The 18,316-nt window shown below is 35.1% G+C and overlaps 1 protein-coding gene across 1 annotated transcript in view; it reads right to left on the bottom strand.

Moving 5' to 3' along the window:
- LOC111146224 (ATP-binding cassette sub-family A member 3-like) overlaps nt 1-18,316 on the bottom strand; it is a 117,373-nt gene that overhangs the window by 56,958 nt on the left and 42,099 nt on the right. The window contains exons 12-18 of the mRNA XM_022501678.1: nt 16,744-16,898; nt 16,346-16,501; nt 15,788-15,998; nt 9,715-9,865; nt 2,721-2,819; nt 2,054-2,210; nt 746-1,046 (exon numbers count right to left, since the gene is read on the bottom strand). Coding sequence (XP_022357386.1) covers nt 746-1,046; nt 2,054-2,210; nt 2,721-2,819; nt 9,715-9,865; nt 15,788-15,998; nt 16,346-16,501; nt 16,744-16,898 — 1,230 coding nt within the window. The remainder of the gene's footprint in view (nt 1-745; nt 1,047-2,053; nt 2,211-2,720; nt 2,820-9,714; nt 9,866-15,787; nt 15,999-16,345; nt 16,502-16,743; nt 16,899-18,316) is intronic.

Genomic DNA, 18,316 nt, shown 5'->3' with positions numbered 1-18,316 from the left:
ATCCTTTATGCTCTGTGCTTTTGTGTGACCCTGGTTAACAAATGCTTACTTACTATTTATAGTGGAGGAATAATAGGGACAATTACTTGTAGTCAGCCAACCTATTACTTGTAGGTTGTAGAATCAGTATTATAAGGAACAATAATTTCTAAAATGTATTTTCACAACAGAACCTTAATGACAGGGAAAAAAGAACCACACAGGTTTGCCAGTAATGCAGGCTGTTTGCTAACTCAGAAGAACACTGTTCATCAGGTGGCAGTTAAAAAGTATATATATATATATATATATATAGTATCTAAGAGGAAATGATGACTTGAAAGAGAATAGACTTTATGATCAGAGAGGTAATGTCATGCAGTGAGTGATTTGCAGACATCAGGTAGGACAAGTTAAATTCAAGTCTCTGTATTTACTACATGTCAGATTTGGTGCAAACTTCTGAGCTTCCTTAAATGTCAGTGCTCCTCATTTATCTGATGTCCATAATAAAAATACCTACTAAATCGGGGTGATTGCTCAGGTTAAATGATATACAGGTAAAATACATAGCTGGGTTCTTGCCAAAAACAAATGCTCAGTAAATGTAAATTTTTATTATTACTATCTTAAAAATAAATGTATTCAGAGGAGCTATCACACTAAGTATTTATACTGTAACTAATATACATTTGACCTTCTTTGCAAATCATACAACCAGATCTTCATCTAAGAGCAGCAGTCTTTTATACCTAATGAGTCTTACCTTGTACTTCCTTAAGCGTGTGTTTGTGAGACTCTAGCATACTCCTAAGATGTTTTAGGAAAATCAGGGTCAAATTAGAATTCCCAGAAACAGAAAAAGGCACAATTGTTCGGCCATATTGATCCAAATCCATTTGTCTGGGCTTTTCATCATTATTATGTAAAAACTTATCAGCCTTTGAGAGAAAAGTAAAGGAACCTAGAAGTGCCAGGATCTGTAGCAAAATCAATTTCCAATTCCGCCAACTGAACATTGCCCTTTTTACGAACAGGGCACAGAACTGCTGGTGATAGAGGGAATACTAAAGAAGGAAGAAAGAAACATAATATTACAATATTCATGGACCCAAACAGATCATTCATGATCAAATTCATTAAGATGAATGAACACTCTGGAATTTTATGTACAAGACATATAAAATTTATCTAAATAAATACTGAGAATAGAATCTAAGCACAGTATGATATTACATAAGCATATGATCAGTCTTTTCCTTATGTGGCAGGGGTCAACAAACCATGACCTGTTTATGTAAATCAAGTTTTCCTGGAACACAGCTATACCCATTCATTTCTGTGTTGTCTATGGTTGTTTTTGTGCTACAAGGACAGAATAGAGCGATTGCAAGAGAGACCACGTGGCCACCCCCACTTTACATATCTATTATTCCCTTATGTTAAGTTTGCCGACCTCTGTTTTAAGGTATTAAATAGTGTTTAAGGTCTGCCTTTTCATATAACACACCTGAAATTGCAACAGGATGATTTTCCCCAGACTCTTAACACTAGAGAAAACCAGGCTTCTTTATAGGATGAAGAGCTAATTAGAAGGAGAAGGAAAGAAATGCTGGGCAACTCATAGGGACTTCCCATGCTGAGAACTGCACTCATTAGGGAAAGATCCCTTATGCATTATCAATTCCCATTGCAAAAACTTATAATATTGGACATATTTGATTACCAAAAATCATGCTCTTTCCAGTTCACTCCAGCTTCAGTGAACTATCAAATTTCTGGGTTAGCAATTTGGAAAAAAAAAAAAAAGAATTCTAAGACATTAAAAAACAAAAAACAAAATAAAACAACCCTGAGGAATAGCAATGGTGAGAGTGAGAGCTGAAATTTTTGCCTAGACTTCATTGCTTCTGCGTTGGGAAATTAATTAGGTTATGGTACAGACTGCTCCCTGTCTTGTAGGGTGCAGTGGTTAAAAACTCCACAGTACCTTTGTTCAAATAGTAAACAAAAATGTACTTCCTGTGCCCTAATCAAGTAAACATACATCAGGTTTCTTAGCAAAGGCCCTTACCCCAGTATTAAACATAATAGCAGGGATTTCATTCATGGTAGAAAAATTGCTTGGCATACTCCAATTCTGGTTCTTAACTGAGACTTCACTCATCACAGAGGGAGGTGGAGTTTGGGTAGCTTGGATACCTGTTTGTGAATCTTCCAGATTACTGACTCTACATTAAAAAAAAATAGCACAAATCATTTAATTTCAACTCTACCCTCATAATATCTTGTTTGGAGAATGTGAGTTAGCAACATTCAACTCAGAAGGCTCTGGGTTTGCTTACTGACTTGGCAGGGGCATTATATGGAGGCCACAGCATAACTCTGCTAGAGGAGTGGTTCCCAAACACCAGTCACAGGACTGCTGGCAGACCATAGTAAGGCTAAGAAAATTAGGGCAAAGCTATTGAATGTTTCATTAAGTTGAACTGCTTCAAGTTAAAGATTAACATCTAATTCATACTTTGGATAAACCAAAATATCTGTTCTTTTTTAAAAATGATAGTGGTGTTTTTTTCCAGGGTTATTACCATAAAAAAAAAATCACATCAGTTCTCTTACCTCTCCACACCTCTTAAATTTCTAATGTGTGACTCTGAGTTTGGGGAGTTTAAAAAAGGGACCAAGATGTGGTTCTTCCTCCCCAATGGTTTTTATTTTCCCTATGCATCCTTGCTCACCTAAAAAAGACTTCTTCCATGGTAGTAATAGAGGCACCAAAGCTAGCAATGCCTAAGTCATATCGTCTGTTTTCCAGATCAGTAAATAGAGCTTCAAAGCTAGAATATGAATAGAAAAGAAAAAATAAGGGGAAGGAAAAGTGAGAAGGGGAGGAATAAAAGTTAGTACCAAATCAGAAGATTTTCATATTATTCTGAATTGATTTCCCTTCAGCAGCAGGGACAATGTAGCTCATGCTTCACTTCGGTTCTTAATACAGAAACAAGTAAACTGCTCTTGCAGTTTCTCACCCTAGTTCTTGAAAACACATAATTTTGGTCTTCTAATAAACTACCAAGAGACTCTATACGCTAATAACTCTAGCTAGCTCACGTGAATTAACTTATCACACACATATAAATGCTATGGTTCTTATTATTCAGTAAGTTTTTAAAAAGATTATTCAAATTAACAGGAGAAAAAAGTCACTCACATAGACAATGGAGAAGGTGCAGTAGAAATGGGAGGCATAGACAGAATCAAGTGATTCAATAGTCAAGAAAAACCATGGAATTTGAGCCAGATGCAGCATAGAGACATCAAGGTGTTTAAAGAATAGTTTCCCTGGGAAGAATTTACAGTGCTTCACATTTATAAGATGATCTTTTCCAAAAACCTCTAGGTCTCAAAACCATCAAATATATATTCAGTGAGGACCATGTAAACTATGTATGCACACTCTCAATGTTGGAGGAATTCAAAATTCCCTCTTTTGGAAGATCAAAATTTCCTCCATATTCAAACTATCCATTAACAGCTTAATGAATACATTCTGGTATGATATTATGAAAGAGAAAGATGTAGTAAAGTGCAGATTTCCCCTCGAGTTATTTGAAAAATGGGAAGTCCTAAAAGTCCTACATAAACAGTTGACCAAAAATGCAGGCAAGTAAACAGAACAAGATTCAGAACATTATTATGACAGGATTTCACTTCTGTTAAGTTATAAAACTAGGGGTGACTGGGTGGCTCAGTGGGGTAAAGCCTCTGTCTTCGGCTCAGGTCATGATACCAGGGTCCTGGGATCGAGCCCCACATCGGGCTCTCTGCTTAACAGTGAGCCTGCTTCCTCCTCTCTCTCTCTCTCTGCCTGCCTCTCTGACTACTTATGATCTCTGTCAAATAAATAAATAAAATTTTTTTTAAAAAGTTATAAAACAAATTATTATTATTGTATTCATATCAATATATGTATGTGATGTACAACATATTATACTCATGTCAGTAAATGCATGTAATGATCCTGAGAAAAAACACAGAAATTTTCCTGGTGATTATTCCCATAGGGAGTAACTATGGCAGACTTTCCTAATTCATATACTCCAGAACTAAATAAGTTTCTCGATTTTTGTCATCATGCAATCACGTGTCAACTAGCATACCCTTGGCTCCTTAGTGATATGGAGTAAAGATAAAGACAGTAGGGACGCCTGGGTGGCTCAGTTGGTTAAGCAGCTGCCTTCGGCTCAGGTCATGATCCTAGTGTCCTGGGATCGAGTCCCACATCGGGCTCCTTGCTCAGCAGGGAGCCTGCTTCTCCCTCTGCCTCTGCCTGCCATTCTGTCTGCCTGTGCTTGCTCTCTCTCCCTCTCTCTCTCTCTGACAAATAAATAAATAAAATCTTTAAAAAAAAAAAAAGATAAAGACAGTAAAGACAGTAATAAATTTAAAAACTGTATGAGCCAATCATAATGTGAAAAACATTTTTCTAATATATGTTTTATTATATATAAAATATAAAATATATATTTAACAAATATAAGTATATATATTATATATTATACTTGAGAGGAACACAAAAAAATTAAAAAGAAAAATTGATCACCTTGAGTATAGCTGTTTTTCTCATTTTGTTTTGTTATTTATTATATATATGATACATATATATTGAATAAATATATAGATAGTTATAAAGACAACATATAGTCTATGTAAGATAAGAATACAGAAAAATTTTTAAAAAACAGAAAAAAAATGTGACCACCTAAAGTATACCACTGTTAACATTTGATGTACTTACTTCTATCCATTACAAAGTTTTTTTCATTACATATATTTTTAAATAAAGATTTTTTTTACTGAGACATAACAAAGTATACTACTTGTAAATGAATTTCCACATAAGTACATACATACATGATAACCATCCAGGTAAGATAGAGAACATTTCCAGAATCACAAAGGGGGATCCTAACAGGTCCTTTCTTAGTCAATAACTTCTTTCCCAATGCCCGCCCACCGCGTGTGTGTGTGTGCACATGCACACGTACGCACACACACACACCCCTACACATCTTATGGTAATTTTTTTTAGATTGTATTTATTTATTTATTCGACAGACAGAGATCACAAATAGGCAGAGAGGCAGGCAGAGAGAGAGAGGGGAGGAAGCAGGCTCCCCGCAGAGCAGAGAGCCCGATGTGGGGCTCGATCCCAGGACCCTGGGATCATGACCTGAGCCGAAGGCAGAGGCCTTAACCCACCGAGCCACCCAGGCGTCCCTCTTTTGGTAATTTTATTATTTTTAAAAAGACTTTAAGTAATGTCTAAACCTAATGTGGGGCTCAAACTAACAACCCTAAGATCAAGAGTCACGTGCTCCAATGAGTCAGCTAGACACCCCTCTTATAGAGGTTATTTTAATTTTAGAATTAAATTAAATTTACATAAAGATTTTTTCTTTTCTTGAGCTTCATATAAATGGAATCCTGCAGCCTGTACTTTTTTATCCAATGTCTCAATGTCTGTGAGAATTTATTCATGTCATATATACCACAAGCTTATTCTTTTTTATTGCTATATTCTTCCATTTTCCTTTTGATGGACATTTTGGTGGTTTTGGTTTGGAGCTATTATGAATAGTGTCTACATATATAAACACTCTTTTACATCTCTTCTGATGGACATGTGTTTTTAAGGTATATAGTAGGAATAATTGCGGGGTCATAGGATAAGCACATACTTAGCTTAGTAAAAAAAGATCACTCATTTTCCAAAGCAGTTTTACCATTTTATACTTCTATCAGCGATGAGATCCATTTACCATGTTCATATGTTAAAGGCTGTCTTTTTAGTTTCAGCCATTCTTGTGGGTGTGTAGGGCTAATGTACTGGTTGGCCTCTTTATTTTTTGCAGGTTTCCTCATAGTTCTGGGAAGAATTTTTGGCATAGCAGTTCTCTTTTAGTAGTTCTCTTTTCTGCCTAAGTATTGGTCAGATCTTTATTAGTTGTTTCACATCATTTTATCTCATTTTCCTCTCCTCCAAACTGTTCTACATTTAGTGACCTCTTTAATTTGATTGAGACTATACAGAAGAGAATTTCTGAAGTTTCCCATATTGGGAAATTATTTTCAAAGTAGGAATTTCTTATTATTTCTTAGATTAGTGCTTTTATTTCAAAATTCAGTATCTTTTCTACAGCCCATTCTTCTTCCTGCTCTTCCTTAGAAAGAGATTGATATTTATCCAGGACTGACTTAAAATCATATAAAACATATGGAGGAAATTCTGTACAAGACCAAGATGAGTTTTTGCATGATTTAATGATTTATTAGTTATCATTCAAGGTTTTGGGGTGTGTGTGTGTGTGTTTTGCTCTGAATCAACCATGGGAACATCAGTGTCAATTTCTGAAGTTTAAAATTAGAATGAGATTGGCACATCTCTAGTTTTCTAACTGGTTTGTGTTTTAAACCAACTGTATCACCATGACTATTTGATTTAATCTCTCTCGATTTACTACTGATTTAATCTTAATATTTGGTATAATCTTTCTGAATTTAAGAATCATCTTGTAAACAGAGTCACTTGGAAAAAGGTAAAATTAAGTACATTTTATTTTCTTCCCTTATTTGTTGCAAAATTATTTCACTTGAACTAACATTTATTCCTCTGCAATCACTTCATACTGATGTGAGTGTCTCATACGCACTTCATTACAGCTTGGAAACTTGAACTTCTTTACAGCTGTGAGAAGCACACTGAAAATTTCTCCCTTTCTCCCTGTTTGTTCTTGTATTTTATATTAAAAGATCATTCTCTTTGCTTGAAAGATTGAATCAAAACAGGAGTTGAAAATTGTCTTTACTTGATGCCGACACTGAAGCTTCCTTTCCTTGAAATTCTTGGTGACAATATTTTAGTCTTTTCTCATTTCCAGGTCCCAACCTCAAAATCTCATGCCTTTAAGACAAGTCAAGGCCAAACTACAGGAAGGTTATCAGGACACTTCTAAAGAGGCCTTGCATAACAATTATCTAGATCTATCATGTATACATTTATTTTCCCTTCTTTTTCTTCCTGGCTAATATGCTGGATTATCTCAAATACTAGCGTTCTTCCTGCTGTACCAAATACATACTTGTAACCCTCATACATCTTTCCAACTTCAGAGCTTAGGAGCTAAACCTGCTCAAAACACCCCAAATTAATATTAAATGAACCACTTTTTAAATCCTTTGAATAACAGATTGGGGTGATAAAATTCCTGATGATATTCTGTATCAACTCTATTACTTATCCTTGTTTATTGAATTTTAGCTGTCACTCTATTTTTTTCAACTTTGGGATCTATGTTCAGAATTTCATTTTTGAAGCGTCCAAACAATCTTGGGTTATGTTACAGAAATTTGCTTTTCTATATATCTTATGTATATTCTATATATGTTGGCTTCTAAGTCTACCAAGATCCTTTCTTCTTCTCTGCCATGAAGTTCACCACGATGTCGTAAATTTCCCATAAAATATCTGATTTTTTTTTTTGCCTTCAACCAACATTTTCTTGATTAGCAGATTTAGATTTATAGTATTAGTTTGTTTTTAATTTCCTCCGTTCCTCCCCCCGCCATCTTTCTAAGAGGTAATTGTTGGCAACAAACCTCAGAGACACATCAGTAGACCCGCTTTGAGGTGAATGAAATATCTGCTGTGTGTCTATACTTGAATTACTCTCTTTACCATGTTATCTTGCTTAAACCTTGTACCAGTAATAGTACATTTCCTCCTTTTAATTTGTAGGAGTTTCATAAAACGGTATTTGTTTCTTTCTTCTATTGCCACCCACTGGTTTCCCTTTATATTTACAGCCTCTAATTCATGAATTTTAAACATATAAATATTTCCTGATATGTAGCACTATTCTGGTAATTCTTTTATGTCTCTGCATATCACTTCCATTCACTCCACTCCCCAGGCAACATTCTAAACTTAAGCTTCATTCCAACATGTTTCAGCATTGTTTTACAGCAAGTTACAATACTGTTTTAAAATTTCAAGTGTACTTTCCTTGTGAGAGACATTCAATGAATCAGAATACAGATATATGTAACTAAAATGCTTATTCTCTTCCTTATTATTTATTTAGATTTGTAAATAAATCCATACTAGAATAATATCTTGCAAAAAGTTACTGTTCAGTTATAAAAATCTTAGCTGGAATGAAAATCACCAAGAATTCAACCATCATTTCATTTTTTTTCATATTATATTCTGAAAAAAATAGATTCATAGCTATTTCTTTTCCTTTAAATAGTTTTTTTTCCATTTCTTAGTTTAAAATATCTCCCTATTAGGGGTACCTGGTTGGCTCAGTCAATTAAACGTCCAGCTCTTGATCTTAGCTCAGGTCTTGATCTCAGGGTTGTGAGTTCAAATCCTGTGTTGGGTCCATGCTGGATGTGGAGCTGACTTTTTAAAAAATTGTGTTGTTGTTGTTTTTTTAAATAAAATATCTCCCTGTTAGAAAAACACATTCTTCCCTCATTTCATGACTTCCAAGTTTATTTTGGAGTCAGTGCATCATTATATGGCCCAGTAATCTAATAGTTCACCTCTTGGATCTTCTTCCTTTTCCTGTTCTCTTAAGCCCCAATGATTAGTAAGAATAGATGATAAAGACCTTCTGCTTTCAAATATGAAGATATGATAAAATATGAAGAAGATACTATGATGATAAAAGATATCATCTGCTTCAGAATACTTTCATTTCCTGTTTTAGACATTCTTTGAGAATGTCATTTGTGTCCATATGAATGCGGATAGGCAGATAGTGTGATAAGTTTAAGCAAGTGCTTTAACTTTATGTCTCCTTCAGAGAGACTCTGCAGCTTCACATGAATCACAACTATCACAATGGGCCAAAACACCCATTTGGTTCCCAACTTTTCTGAATAAGTCAATCACCATGTATCGCTGAGGATACGTATCTAGAATTTCTAATTCTCCATGATATTTAATTCACTCGTTCCAACTTATGGCTAGAATCTTGATTCCATTCTGCTGCTTGATCACACTATTCTATGCTGCTGCTTCTCAAGAACTTTCAGATTTACTAAATGAACAATGTTGCCAGGATGCAGCTCCTTTTCCTTCTTTTTTGGCTTTTTGAAACATTCCTCCTTTACCTAGAAAAGAGGGCATTAAAACCCTTCATATTCTTCTGGAATATGACAACTGGCTTGAGAAAATACTACAACTACCTACTTATATATTAGAAAAAGATAAAAATATTATACTCTCAAAGTCACTGATGAGTATACTTAGTTTTGATTTCCCTTCATCAGGATGGTTATCTTAGGTAAAGTTGTTATTCTTTGTGACTATCTTTGATGAAAAACTGGGCTAGTGAGTGCAGTCAAACTGCCTTTTTACACTGAGTTCCTATCACCTTGGCTTCAAGAGCCACCACTAAAATCATTTTCATCTCATTTATATTTCTGTTCACTTCACTCGCCAATTTTGACGCCACCAAAACATACCATCAGTAATAACCAATTAAAACCAGGAATCTATAGCCAAATGTGGCATCCTTCTTTTCAGTGCAAGTGACAGCAATGACTGGAGTTTTGACTTGTTAAATAAACTCTATTTACTAAGATTGAAGAGGCCTGGGAAAGCAATAATGATATCTGGTTATCTAAACATTAATCATTTTGCATTCTCTAGACTCATACCTGTGGGTGTACTCTTTGGGTAGAATAAAAGATACTTCTTTATTAACGTTCTTCTCCAAAGTGGCTGTTGGTATATAACGCTGAAGCGATTTGGAGATTTCTTCAACATCACAGTGAGCTTCCTTCACCATGACAATGTGGTATCCCACACCTGAGAAAATCCATTTAGAAAAACAAGTGAAACAATTTTATATTTCCAATATTCTTGGGAGACCATAGTTGGCTTTCCATGTTTTAGGTGAGCTAGAAGAAGATAAAGCATGTTAATCATATGACTATAAGTCTAAGAAGTCTAATTAGTACTTCTTTCATAATTTCATTAATTTTCTTAGGGACTGATAGAACAGAGATGAAAAAAAAATCTCTTTTTTTTTTTTTGGAAAAAAAAACATATATTTGGGAAACTTCCATATATTTGGAAAAAAATATATGGCCTTTTATTCTATTGACATTGAGATCTGAGAAGACAAGGTTACTATTCATTAAACAGATACCTATTTGGTGCCTATTATAAGTAAGGCAGTAAGTTAATCAGATAAAAGTCCCTTCCATCAGATATCTGAGAAATCTTTCCAAAGTATTCTCCACCGCCACCAGATGCACTATACTTGTCTTGCAAAGCTGGAGGAAAGGGTAAGAAGTCGAAAAAAAAGGTCTCTGGGGCACTCCAGAATTTTGTCAAAAACATTGCAATGGTACTCTGATAGCTCAGGGCAGAAAAAGAGCTGAGAGAAACACGTCTGTGGTACATTAGCCCTTCACTGCAATGGCCCTTTGAAGGTTACAGAGAGGCAGCAGAGTAGACAGAAAACCTTTAAGGTGAAGAAAATAGTGCAGAAATGGAAATCAAAGAGCATTTGTTAGATACAAAAAGCTGGGAACTGGACTATAGCTTAAAGAGATCTCCATGATCTCATTCATGTACAGATCCCAACCTCTGCTAAGAGCAAAATCCTGATCCTATTACTAAAACATCTGAAGACAGTGATGGAGAGAACCTATACAAAGGTGTAATACATCCCAGTATTTGCTCAAATATATTTTATAATGACTAAGTCTTCCATAATAGTGGCCTAACAGACCAGGGTATACCATTTTCTGGGGATAAATATCAATTACTTTAGTCCCACTATTATTATATTCGCAAATTTAATCATTTAAAAACACATGCAAGGAAACCAGAAAATAGAAACCTAAATGTGATGGAAAAAATAGAAAAGCAGAAATAGAAATGTTTTCCAAACAAAGGAAAAATATTATCTCCAGAATATGACTCTATTAAATGGAGATCTACATAATTTACCTGACAGAGTTTAAAATAACATTATAAAGATGCTCACCAAGGTCAGGATACCAACACATGAACAAAGCAAGAATTTCAACAAAGAAACAAAGTATAAGCAGTACCAAAAAGAAGTCATAGAGCTGAAGAATATAATAACTAAAATGAAAAATTCATTAAAGGGGTTCAAAAGTGGACTACATAAAGTGGACAAAAGGATAAGTGACCTCAAAGTCAAGTCACTGGAAACTGTTCACTCAGAGGAACAAAAAGAAAAAAAAATGAAAAAGAATAAATAAAGCCCAAGAGACTTAGAGTATCACTAAGTAGAGCAATATATACAATATGGGAGTCCCATAATGGAGGGAGGGAGAGAGGAAGAGAGAGAGGGAGGAGGAAGATGAGGAGCTAGAAAGTTTATTCAAAGAAATAATGGCTGAAAATTTCCCAACCAGGGAAAGGAAATGGATATTCAGAGACACAAATGCAAAGGATCTAAACAAGATGAATCCAAAGATATCTACAATAAGATACATTATAAATCAAATAGTAAAAAGTCAAAGACAAAGAGAAGATTTTAAAATCAGCAAGGGAAAAGCAAGTTGTTACGTACAAGGGACTGCTCATTAGACAGCTGATTTTTCAGTAGAAATCTTGAAGGCTAGAGGGAATAACGAGATATATTTAAAGTGCTGAAAGAAAAAATACCAACCAAGAGTACTCTATTTGGCAAAACTATCCTTCAAAAATGAAGGAGAAAGACATTCCTAGATAAACAAAAGCTGAGAGAATTCATTACCACTAGATCTACATTATAAGAAATGCCAAAGGGAGTTCTTCAAATCCTGAAATTGAAAAGTATTCTTAAAAAAAAAAAAAAGGATGCTAACCAGTAATACCAATTCATATGAAAGCATAAATCTCACAAATAATGTAAATATACAAATACAGAATAATGGGGGCGCCTGGGTGGCTCAGTGGGTTAAAGGCTCTGCCTTTGGCTCAGGTCATGATCCTGGGGTCCTGGGGTCGAGCCCTACATCAGGCTCTCTGCTCTGCGGGGAGCCTGCTTCCTCCTCTCTCTCTGCCTGCCTCTCTGCCTACTTGTGATCTCTGTCAAATAAATAAATAAAATATTTAAAAAAATAGAATAATGTATATTGTAATGATGGTGGATAAGCTACTTTTAATCCTACTATAAAAGTCAAAAGTATTAAAAAACTATAACTAAAAGTAAATATTATTACTAAAACATGTTAACTAAAAATAAGATATACAATACATAATTACATACATAACTAAAAATAAGATATACAATACAAATATATATGTGTGCCATCAATAACTAAAATATTGTGAGGAAAGTAAAGAGAACAGTTTTTTGTATGCAATGGAGTTTAAGTTATCAGCTTATAATATGAAGTTATATTTTATGTTAGTCCCATGATAACCACAAAGAAAATATGTCTAGAAATTACCCATAACAAAGAAATCAAAGCATATCAATACCAAAAAAAATCAATAAAAAAGAAATGAAGACAGTAAGACACGAAAAGAAGGACACAGAATTATAAGACAAAGAGAACACAATTAACAAAGGAGTACTTCCCTATAAAAATCTGTATTAAATATAAACAGATTAAACTCTCCAATCAAAAGACAGAACAAATGAATAGATTTAATGAAAAAAGTAAGATCTACTCCTACAAGAAAACACTGGGTAAAATCTTGACATTGGTCCTGGCAATGATGTTTTTTGGATATGAAACCAAAAGCATAGCAAAGAAAAAAAAAATAGACAAGTGTGTCCACAACAAACTAAAAAGATTATGGGGGTGCCTGGGTGGCTCAGTCAGGATCTCATGGTTGTGGGACTGAGCCCTGAGTCAGGCTCTGTGCTCAGTGGAGAGTCTGCTTGAAGATTCCCTCCCTCTGCATCTTCCTCCAATCACTCTCTCTCTCTCTCTCATTCTCTAAAATAAATCAATAAATCCTTTTTAAAAATTAAAAAAATAAAAAGATTCTGAATGACAAAGGAAACAACAAAATGGAAGGCAACCTACAGAATAAAAGAAAATGCTTGCAAACCAAAAATTCCTAGGCGAAAACACAGGATGTAATCTCTTTGATATTGACTATAGAAACATTTTTCTAGCTGGGTCTCCTCTGGCGAGGGAAACAAAAGCAAAATTAAACTATTGAGACTACATCAAACCTAGCTTTTGCACAGGGAAGGAAATTGTTAACAAAACAAAAGGCAGCATTGTGAGTGGGAGAAGATATTTGTAAATGATATCAAATAAAGGGATAACATCCACAATATACAAAGAAATTATACAACTCAACACCAAAGACCAAATAATCCAATTTAAAAATGGGCAGAAGACATGAACAGACATTTCTCCAAAGACATATAGAAGGCTAATTGATACATGAAAATGTGCTCAACATCACTCATCATCAGGGAATTACAAATCAGAACCATAAGGAGGTTTCACTTCACACCTGTCAGAATGGCTAAAACCACATCTTCTTTACCCATTCATCTGTTGAAGGGCATCTTGGCTCCTTCCACAGTTTGACTATAGTTGACATTGCTGCTATGAACATTGGGGTGCATGTTTACCTTCTTTTCACTATATCTGTATCTTTGGGGTAGATACCTAGAAGTGCAATTGCTGGGTCATAGGGTGGCTCTATTTTTAACTTCTTGAGGAAGCTCCATACTGTTTTCCAGAGTGGCTGTACCATCTTGCATTCCCACCAACAGTGTAAGAGGGTTTCCCTTTTTCCGTATCCTTGCCAACAGTTGTTATTCTCTGTCTTGTTAATTTTGGCCATTCTAACTGGTGTAAGGTAGTATCTCATTGTGGTCTTCATTTCTATTTCCCTGGTGATTAGTGATGTTGAACACTTTTTCATGTGTCTCCTAGCCATTTGTATGTCTTCTCTGGAGAAATGTTTGTTCATGTCTTCTGCCCATATTTTGACTGGGTTGTTTTTTGGGTGTTGAGTTTGAGAAGCTCTTTTTTGATCATGGATACCAGTCCTTTATCTATAATGGCCTTTGCAAATATCTTCTCCCATTCTGTGGCCTGCCTCTTAGTTGTTGGTTGTTTTTTTTTTAAGATTTTTATTTATTTATTAGAGAGAGACACAGCAAGAGAGGGAAGACAAGCAGGGTGAGTGGGAGAGGGAGAAGTAGGCTTCCCACTGAGCAGGGAACCCCATGTGGGGTTCCATCCCAGGACCCTGGGATCATGACCTGAGCCGAAGGCAGACGCTTAACACCTAATCCACCAGGCACCCTTGCCTCTTAGTTTTGTTGACTGGTTCCTTTCCAGTACACACATACAATTCAGCCATCAGAAAGGATGAATATTCACCATTTGCATCAACATGGATGGAACTAGAGAGGATTATGCTAAATGAAGTGAGTCAAGCAGAGAAAGACAATTATCATAAGGTTTCACTCATATGTGGAACATAAGCAATAGCACAGAGGAGCATAGGGAAAGGGGGGGAAATTTGAAGAAGGAGAAATCAGAGAGGGAGATGAACCATGAGAGACTATGCCCATGGGAAACAAACAGAGTTTCAGAGGGTAGGGGGTCAGGGGAGGGGGTAACAGGGTGATGATGAGGGTAACAGGGCATGTGTTGTGATGAGCACTGGGTGTTATATGTAACTAATGAATCATTGAACACTACGTCAAAAACTAATGATGTACTATACTATGGCTAACTGAACATAATAATGAAAAAAAAATGGCTAAAACTGTAATGCAAGAAATAATAGGTGATGGTGAGGATGCGGAGAAAAAAGAACCCTCTGGACTTTTGGCAGAAATGGAAACTGATGGAACCACTGTGGAAAACATTGTGAAGATTCCTCAAAAAAATTAAAAGTAGAACTACTATACGATCCAGTAATTCCACTACTGGGTATTTACTCAAAGAACACAAACATGCCAATTCAAAAAGATATATGCACCCCTATGTTTATTGCAGCATTATTTACCAGAGCTGAGTTATGGAAGCAACCTAAGTGTCCACCCACTGATGAACAAATCAAGAAGATGTGGTAAATATATACAATGGAATATTACATAGCCATAAAAATGAAATCCTTCCATTTGTAACAACATGGCTAGACCTAGATGGTATCATGCTAAGTGAAATAAATCAGACAAAGACAAATACCGAATAATTTCACTTACATGTAGAATCTAAAAAAACAAAAACAAACAAACAAACAAAAAAAACAAAAAAAAAAACCACAGAGACAAAACAGACTCAAAGATACAAGGAACAAACTGTCAGTTACCAGAAACAGAAGGGATTGGAGGCCACGCAAATAAGTAAAGGGGATTAAGAGGAGTAAACTCCTAGATACAAAATAAATAAGCAATGCAGATATAATATACAGCATGGGAAATACAGTCAATAATATTGTAATAACATTGTATGGTTACAGATTGTAACTAGACTTATCATGAGGATCACTCTGTAATACATAAAATACTGAACCACTATGAGGTACACCTGAAAATAATAGGACACTGTATGTCAATTATACTTCCATATTAAAAATAAATAAACTATGACCATTACTTCAAAGGGCTCATAGTTGAGCCCCAATAAAAAGAGGAAATCATAGAAGTTTTGGGGAGACAGACAAAAATTATGGAAATTATATTAGAATAATATTACTAAGATATCAATATCCATGAAGATTATTAGAAGAATATTGAGATATCAATACCCAAAAAATAATCAAAGGGAAAGAGACCGTATATTTTTTTCAGGAAAACTGAAGAGCCACAGCACCGCAGGGATCCCTTGACCATGATGGCTATGCGATCACCCAGGAAGTCAGCTTCATCCATGTAGTGTGTGGTCAATAAGATGGTACGATCCTGTTTATACTGCTGAAGGACATCCCAGGTGGCCCTCCTTGAGGCTGGGTCCATGCCAGAGGTTGGCTCATCAAGTATCACCACCTGAAGACCAGAAGAACAATTTCATAACCATTAAGCATATGTACTAGCGTCACTAAGATCTTACCACTTATGGGGGTTACTCTGGTTTTGTTTTTCAGTCACTTGTTCAATTAAGCTAAGATAACAAGTTTAGACTAAAACTGAATTAGGAATGCTAGAATAATTCCAAACCTGTGAAAATTTTATTACAATAATTTGATAATATGAATTCTATATGGGATTTAATTTGTAAGGTTCCTTTTACAGTGTTAGATCTTTATCAGCTCTCAGGTTTTTGTTGGCTAAATTTTTTAGACTAGCTTCAGTGGGGATCCATTCTTAGTACCCCCACATTTTTTTTTTTTTACCTTGGAGCCCCCTAGAAGTGCTATGATCACAGAGAGTCTGCGCTTCATTCCTCCACTCAGTGAACATGAAAATTCATTACGCTTATCTAGAAGGTTAAAAGCAGCCAGCATATGATCAATTTCCAGAAGATGTGTCTTTCGAGGTATTCCTTTTACCTACAAAGAGAAGCCAGAATTTACATGGTGTTTCCAGCTTTTTCCTTAGAAAAACTTTATACAAGCCTTTTCTTATATTATTTCTGTAGTGTCTTCTTTCCTTAGCCTGTCTTTACATTTAAAGGAGAATTAATCAAAAATCAGTTTTTGAACTTTCTAAAAATAAGGATATTGATAGTTGGGAATCTACCTAAAGTACATCAGTAGAGTGGGGAAAAAGGAACATATCTTTATTGGCTTACCACACAATAGAAATAAAGGTGTTCTGACACGGTCAAGTAATTAAACAACAAGTTTTGTTGAGGACACAAGCCCAGGCTTTTCCTGATCTGTACCATCTGCTGTGAGATGTCATATCCATTAATATAGGCCTCTCCACTGGTAGCAGGATAGAGACCTAGGGATCAAGCAGAAGACATAATAATACCTTAGCTTTCATGAGGGAACCTGACAACAAACTTTTCATTAAAAACTTAAATTTGAAATCTATATATGGATTATTTGTTAGAATTAGCAATATCTCTCAGAAGAAAATTCCATAAAATACCAATTGTATTTGAGGTGATGAGATTAAAAATATTTAATTTTTATTTTTATTTGATTAACTGCATGTTCTAATAGTCAATGAATATGAGTACAAATCACTCAGGTATATAAAAACAATAGAGTTTGTTTGTGTTCTGCAACCTATGGAATTCATTTATTAGTTCTAATAGTTTTTTTGGTGGTGTCTTTAGGGATTTCTACGTACGTCATCTGCTAATAGTTACGGTGTTAATTCTTACCAATTTAATGCCTTTTATTTCTTTTTCTTGTCTGATTGCTGTCACTACGACATCCACTATTATGTTGAATTAAAGTGGTAGGAGCAGACATGTTTGTCTTGTTATTGATCTCAGAAAAAAAGATTTCAGTTTTTCACCACTGAGTATGATTTTAGCTGTAGGTTTGTCACAGATGGCCTTAATAATATTGAAATATATTCCCTCCAAACATACTTTTGGAGTTCCCTCCAAACTTACTTTGAGAGTTTGAATCAAGAATGGATGTTGCGTTTTGTCAAATGCTTTTTTTCTGCATCTACTGAAATGATCATATGGTTTTTATCCTTCCTCTTGTTCATGTGATTACCACATTTATTGATTTGCCAGTACTGAATCACCCTTGCATCTGTAGCATAAATCCAACATGATCATGATGAATCCTGTTAATCTATTGTTAATTTGGTTTGCTAACATTTTCTTGAGGAGATTTACATATATGTTCATCAGAAATACTGACCTGTAATTTTACGTAGGGTGCTTGATTTGCTATCAGGATAATGCTGACCTTGCAGAATGAATTTGCAAGTTTTCCTTCCTCTTAATTTTTTGGAATACTTTGAGAAGAATGAACATTAAATCTTTTAAATGTTTGAAAAAATTCACCTGCAAAGACATCTGTTCCTGGACTTTTGGTCATTGGGAGTTTTTTCATTACTGATTCAATTGCATTATTAGTAACTGATGATTTCAAATTTTCAACTTTTTAGTAAATAGCATCCCTTCCGGCCTCCATGGTTTCTAATTAGAAGTCAGCTTCTGGTCTTGTTGGGGTGCATCTGAATGTGACAATTTTGGCTTCTTGCTTTCAAGATTTTCTCCTTAATTTTTACTGTAATATTTATGGGTGAAGATCTCTTCACATTTATCCTATTGGAAGTTAGTGGAGCTTCTTGAATGTGTAAATTAATGTTTTCAGCCATTACCTTTTCAGCTTTGTTCTCTTTCTCCTCTCTTACATACCAGTACATGTATGCTGGTGCATTTAAAGGTA

This window comes from Enhydra lutris, unplaced genomic scaffold, assembly GCF_002288905.1.
Source record: "Enhydra lutris kenyoni isolate GAN:26980312 unplaced genomic scaffold, ASM228890v2 scaffoldscaffold13, whole genome shotgun sequence".
Classification (NCBI taxonomy): Eukaryota; Metazoa; Chordata; class Mammalia; order Carnivora; family Mustelidae; genus Enhydra; species Enhydra lutris.
The sequence above is the reverse complement of the archived record's forward strand: the minus strand, read 5'-3'. Positions and strand labels throughout refer to the sequence as shown.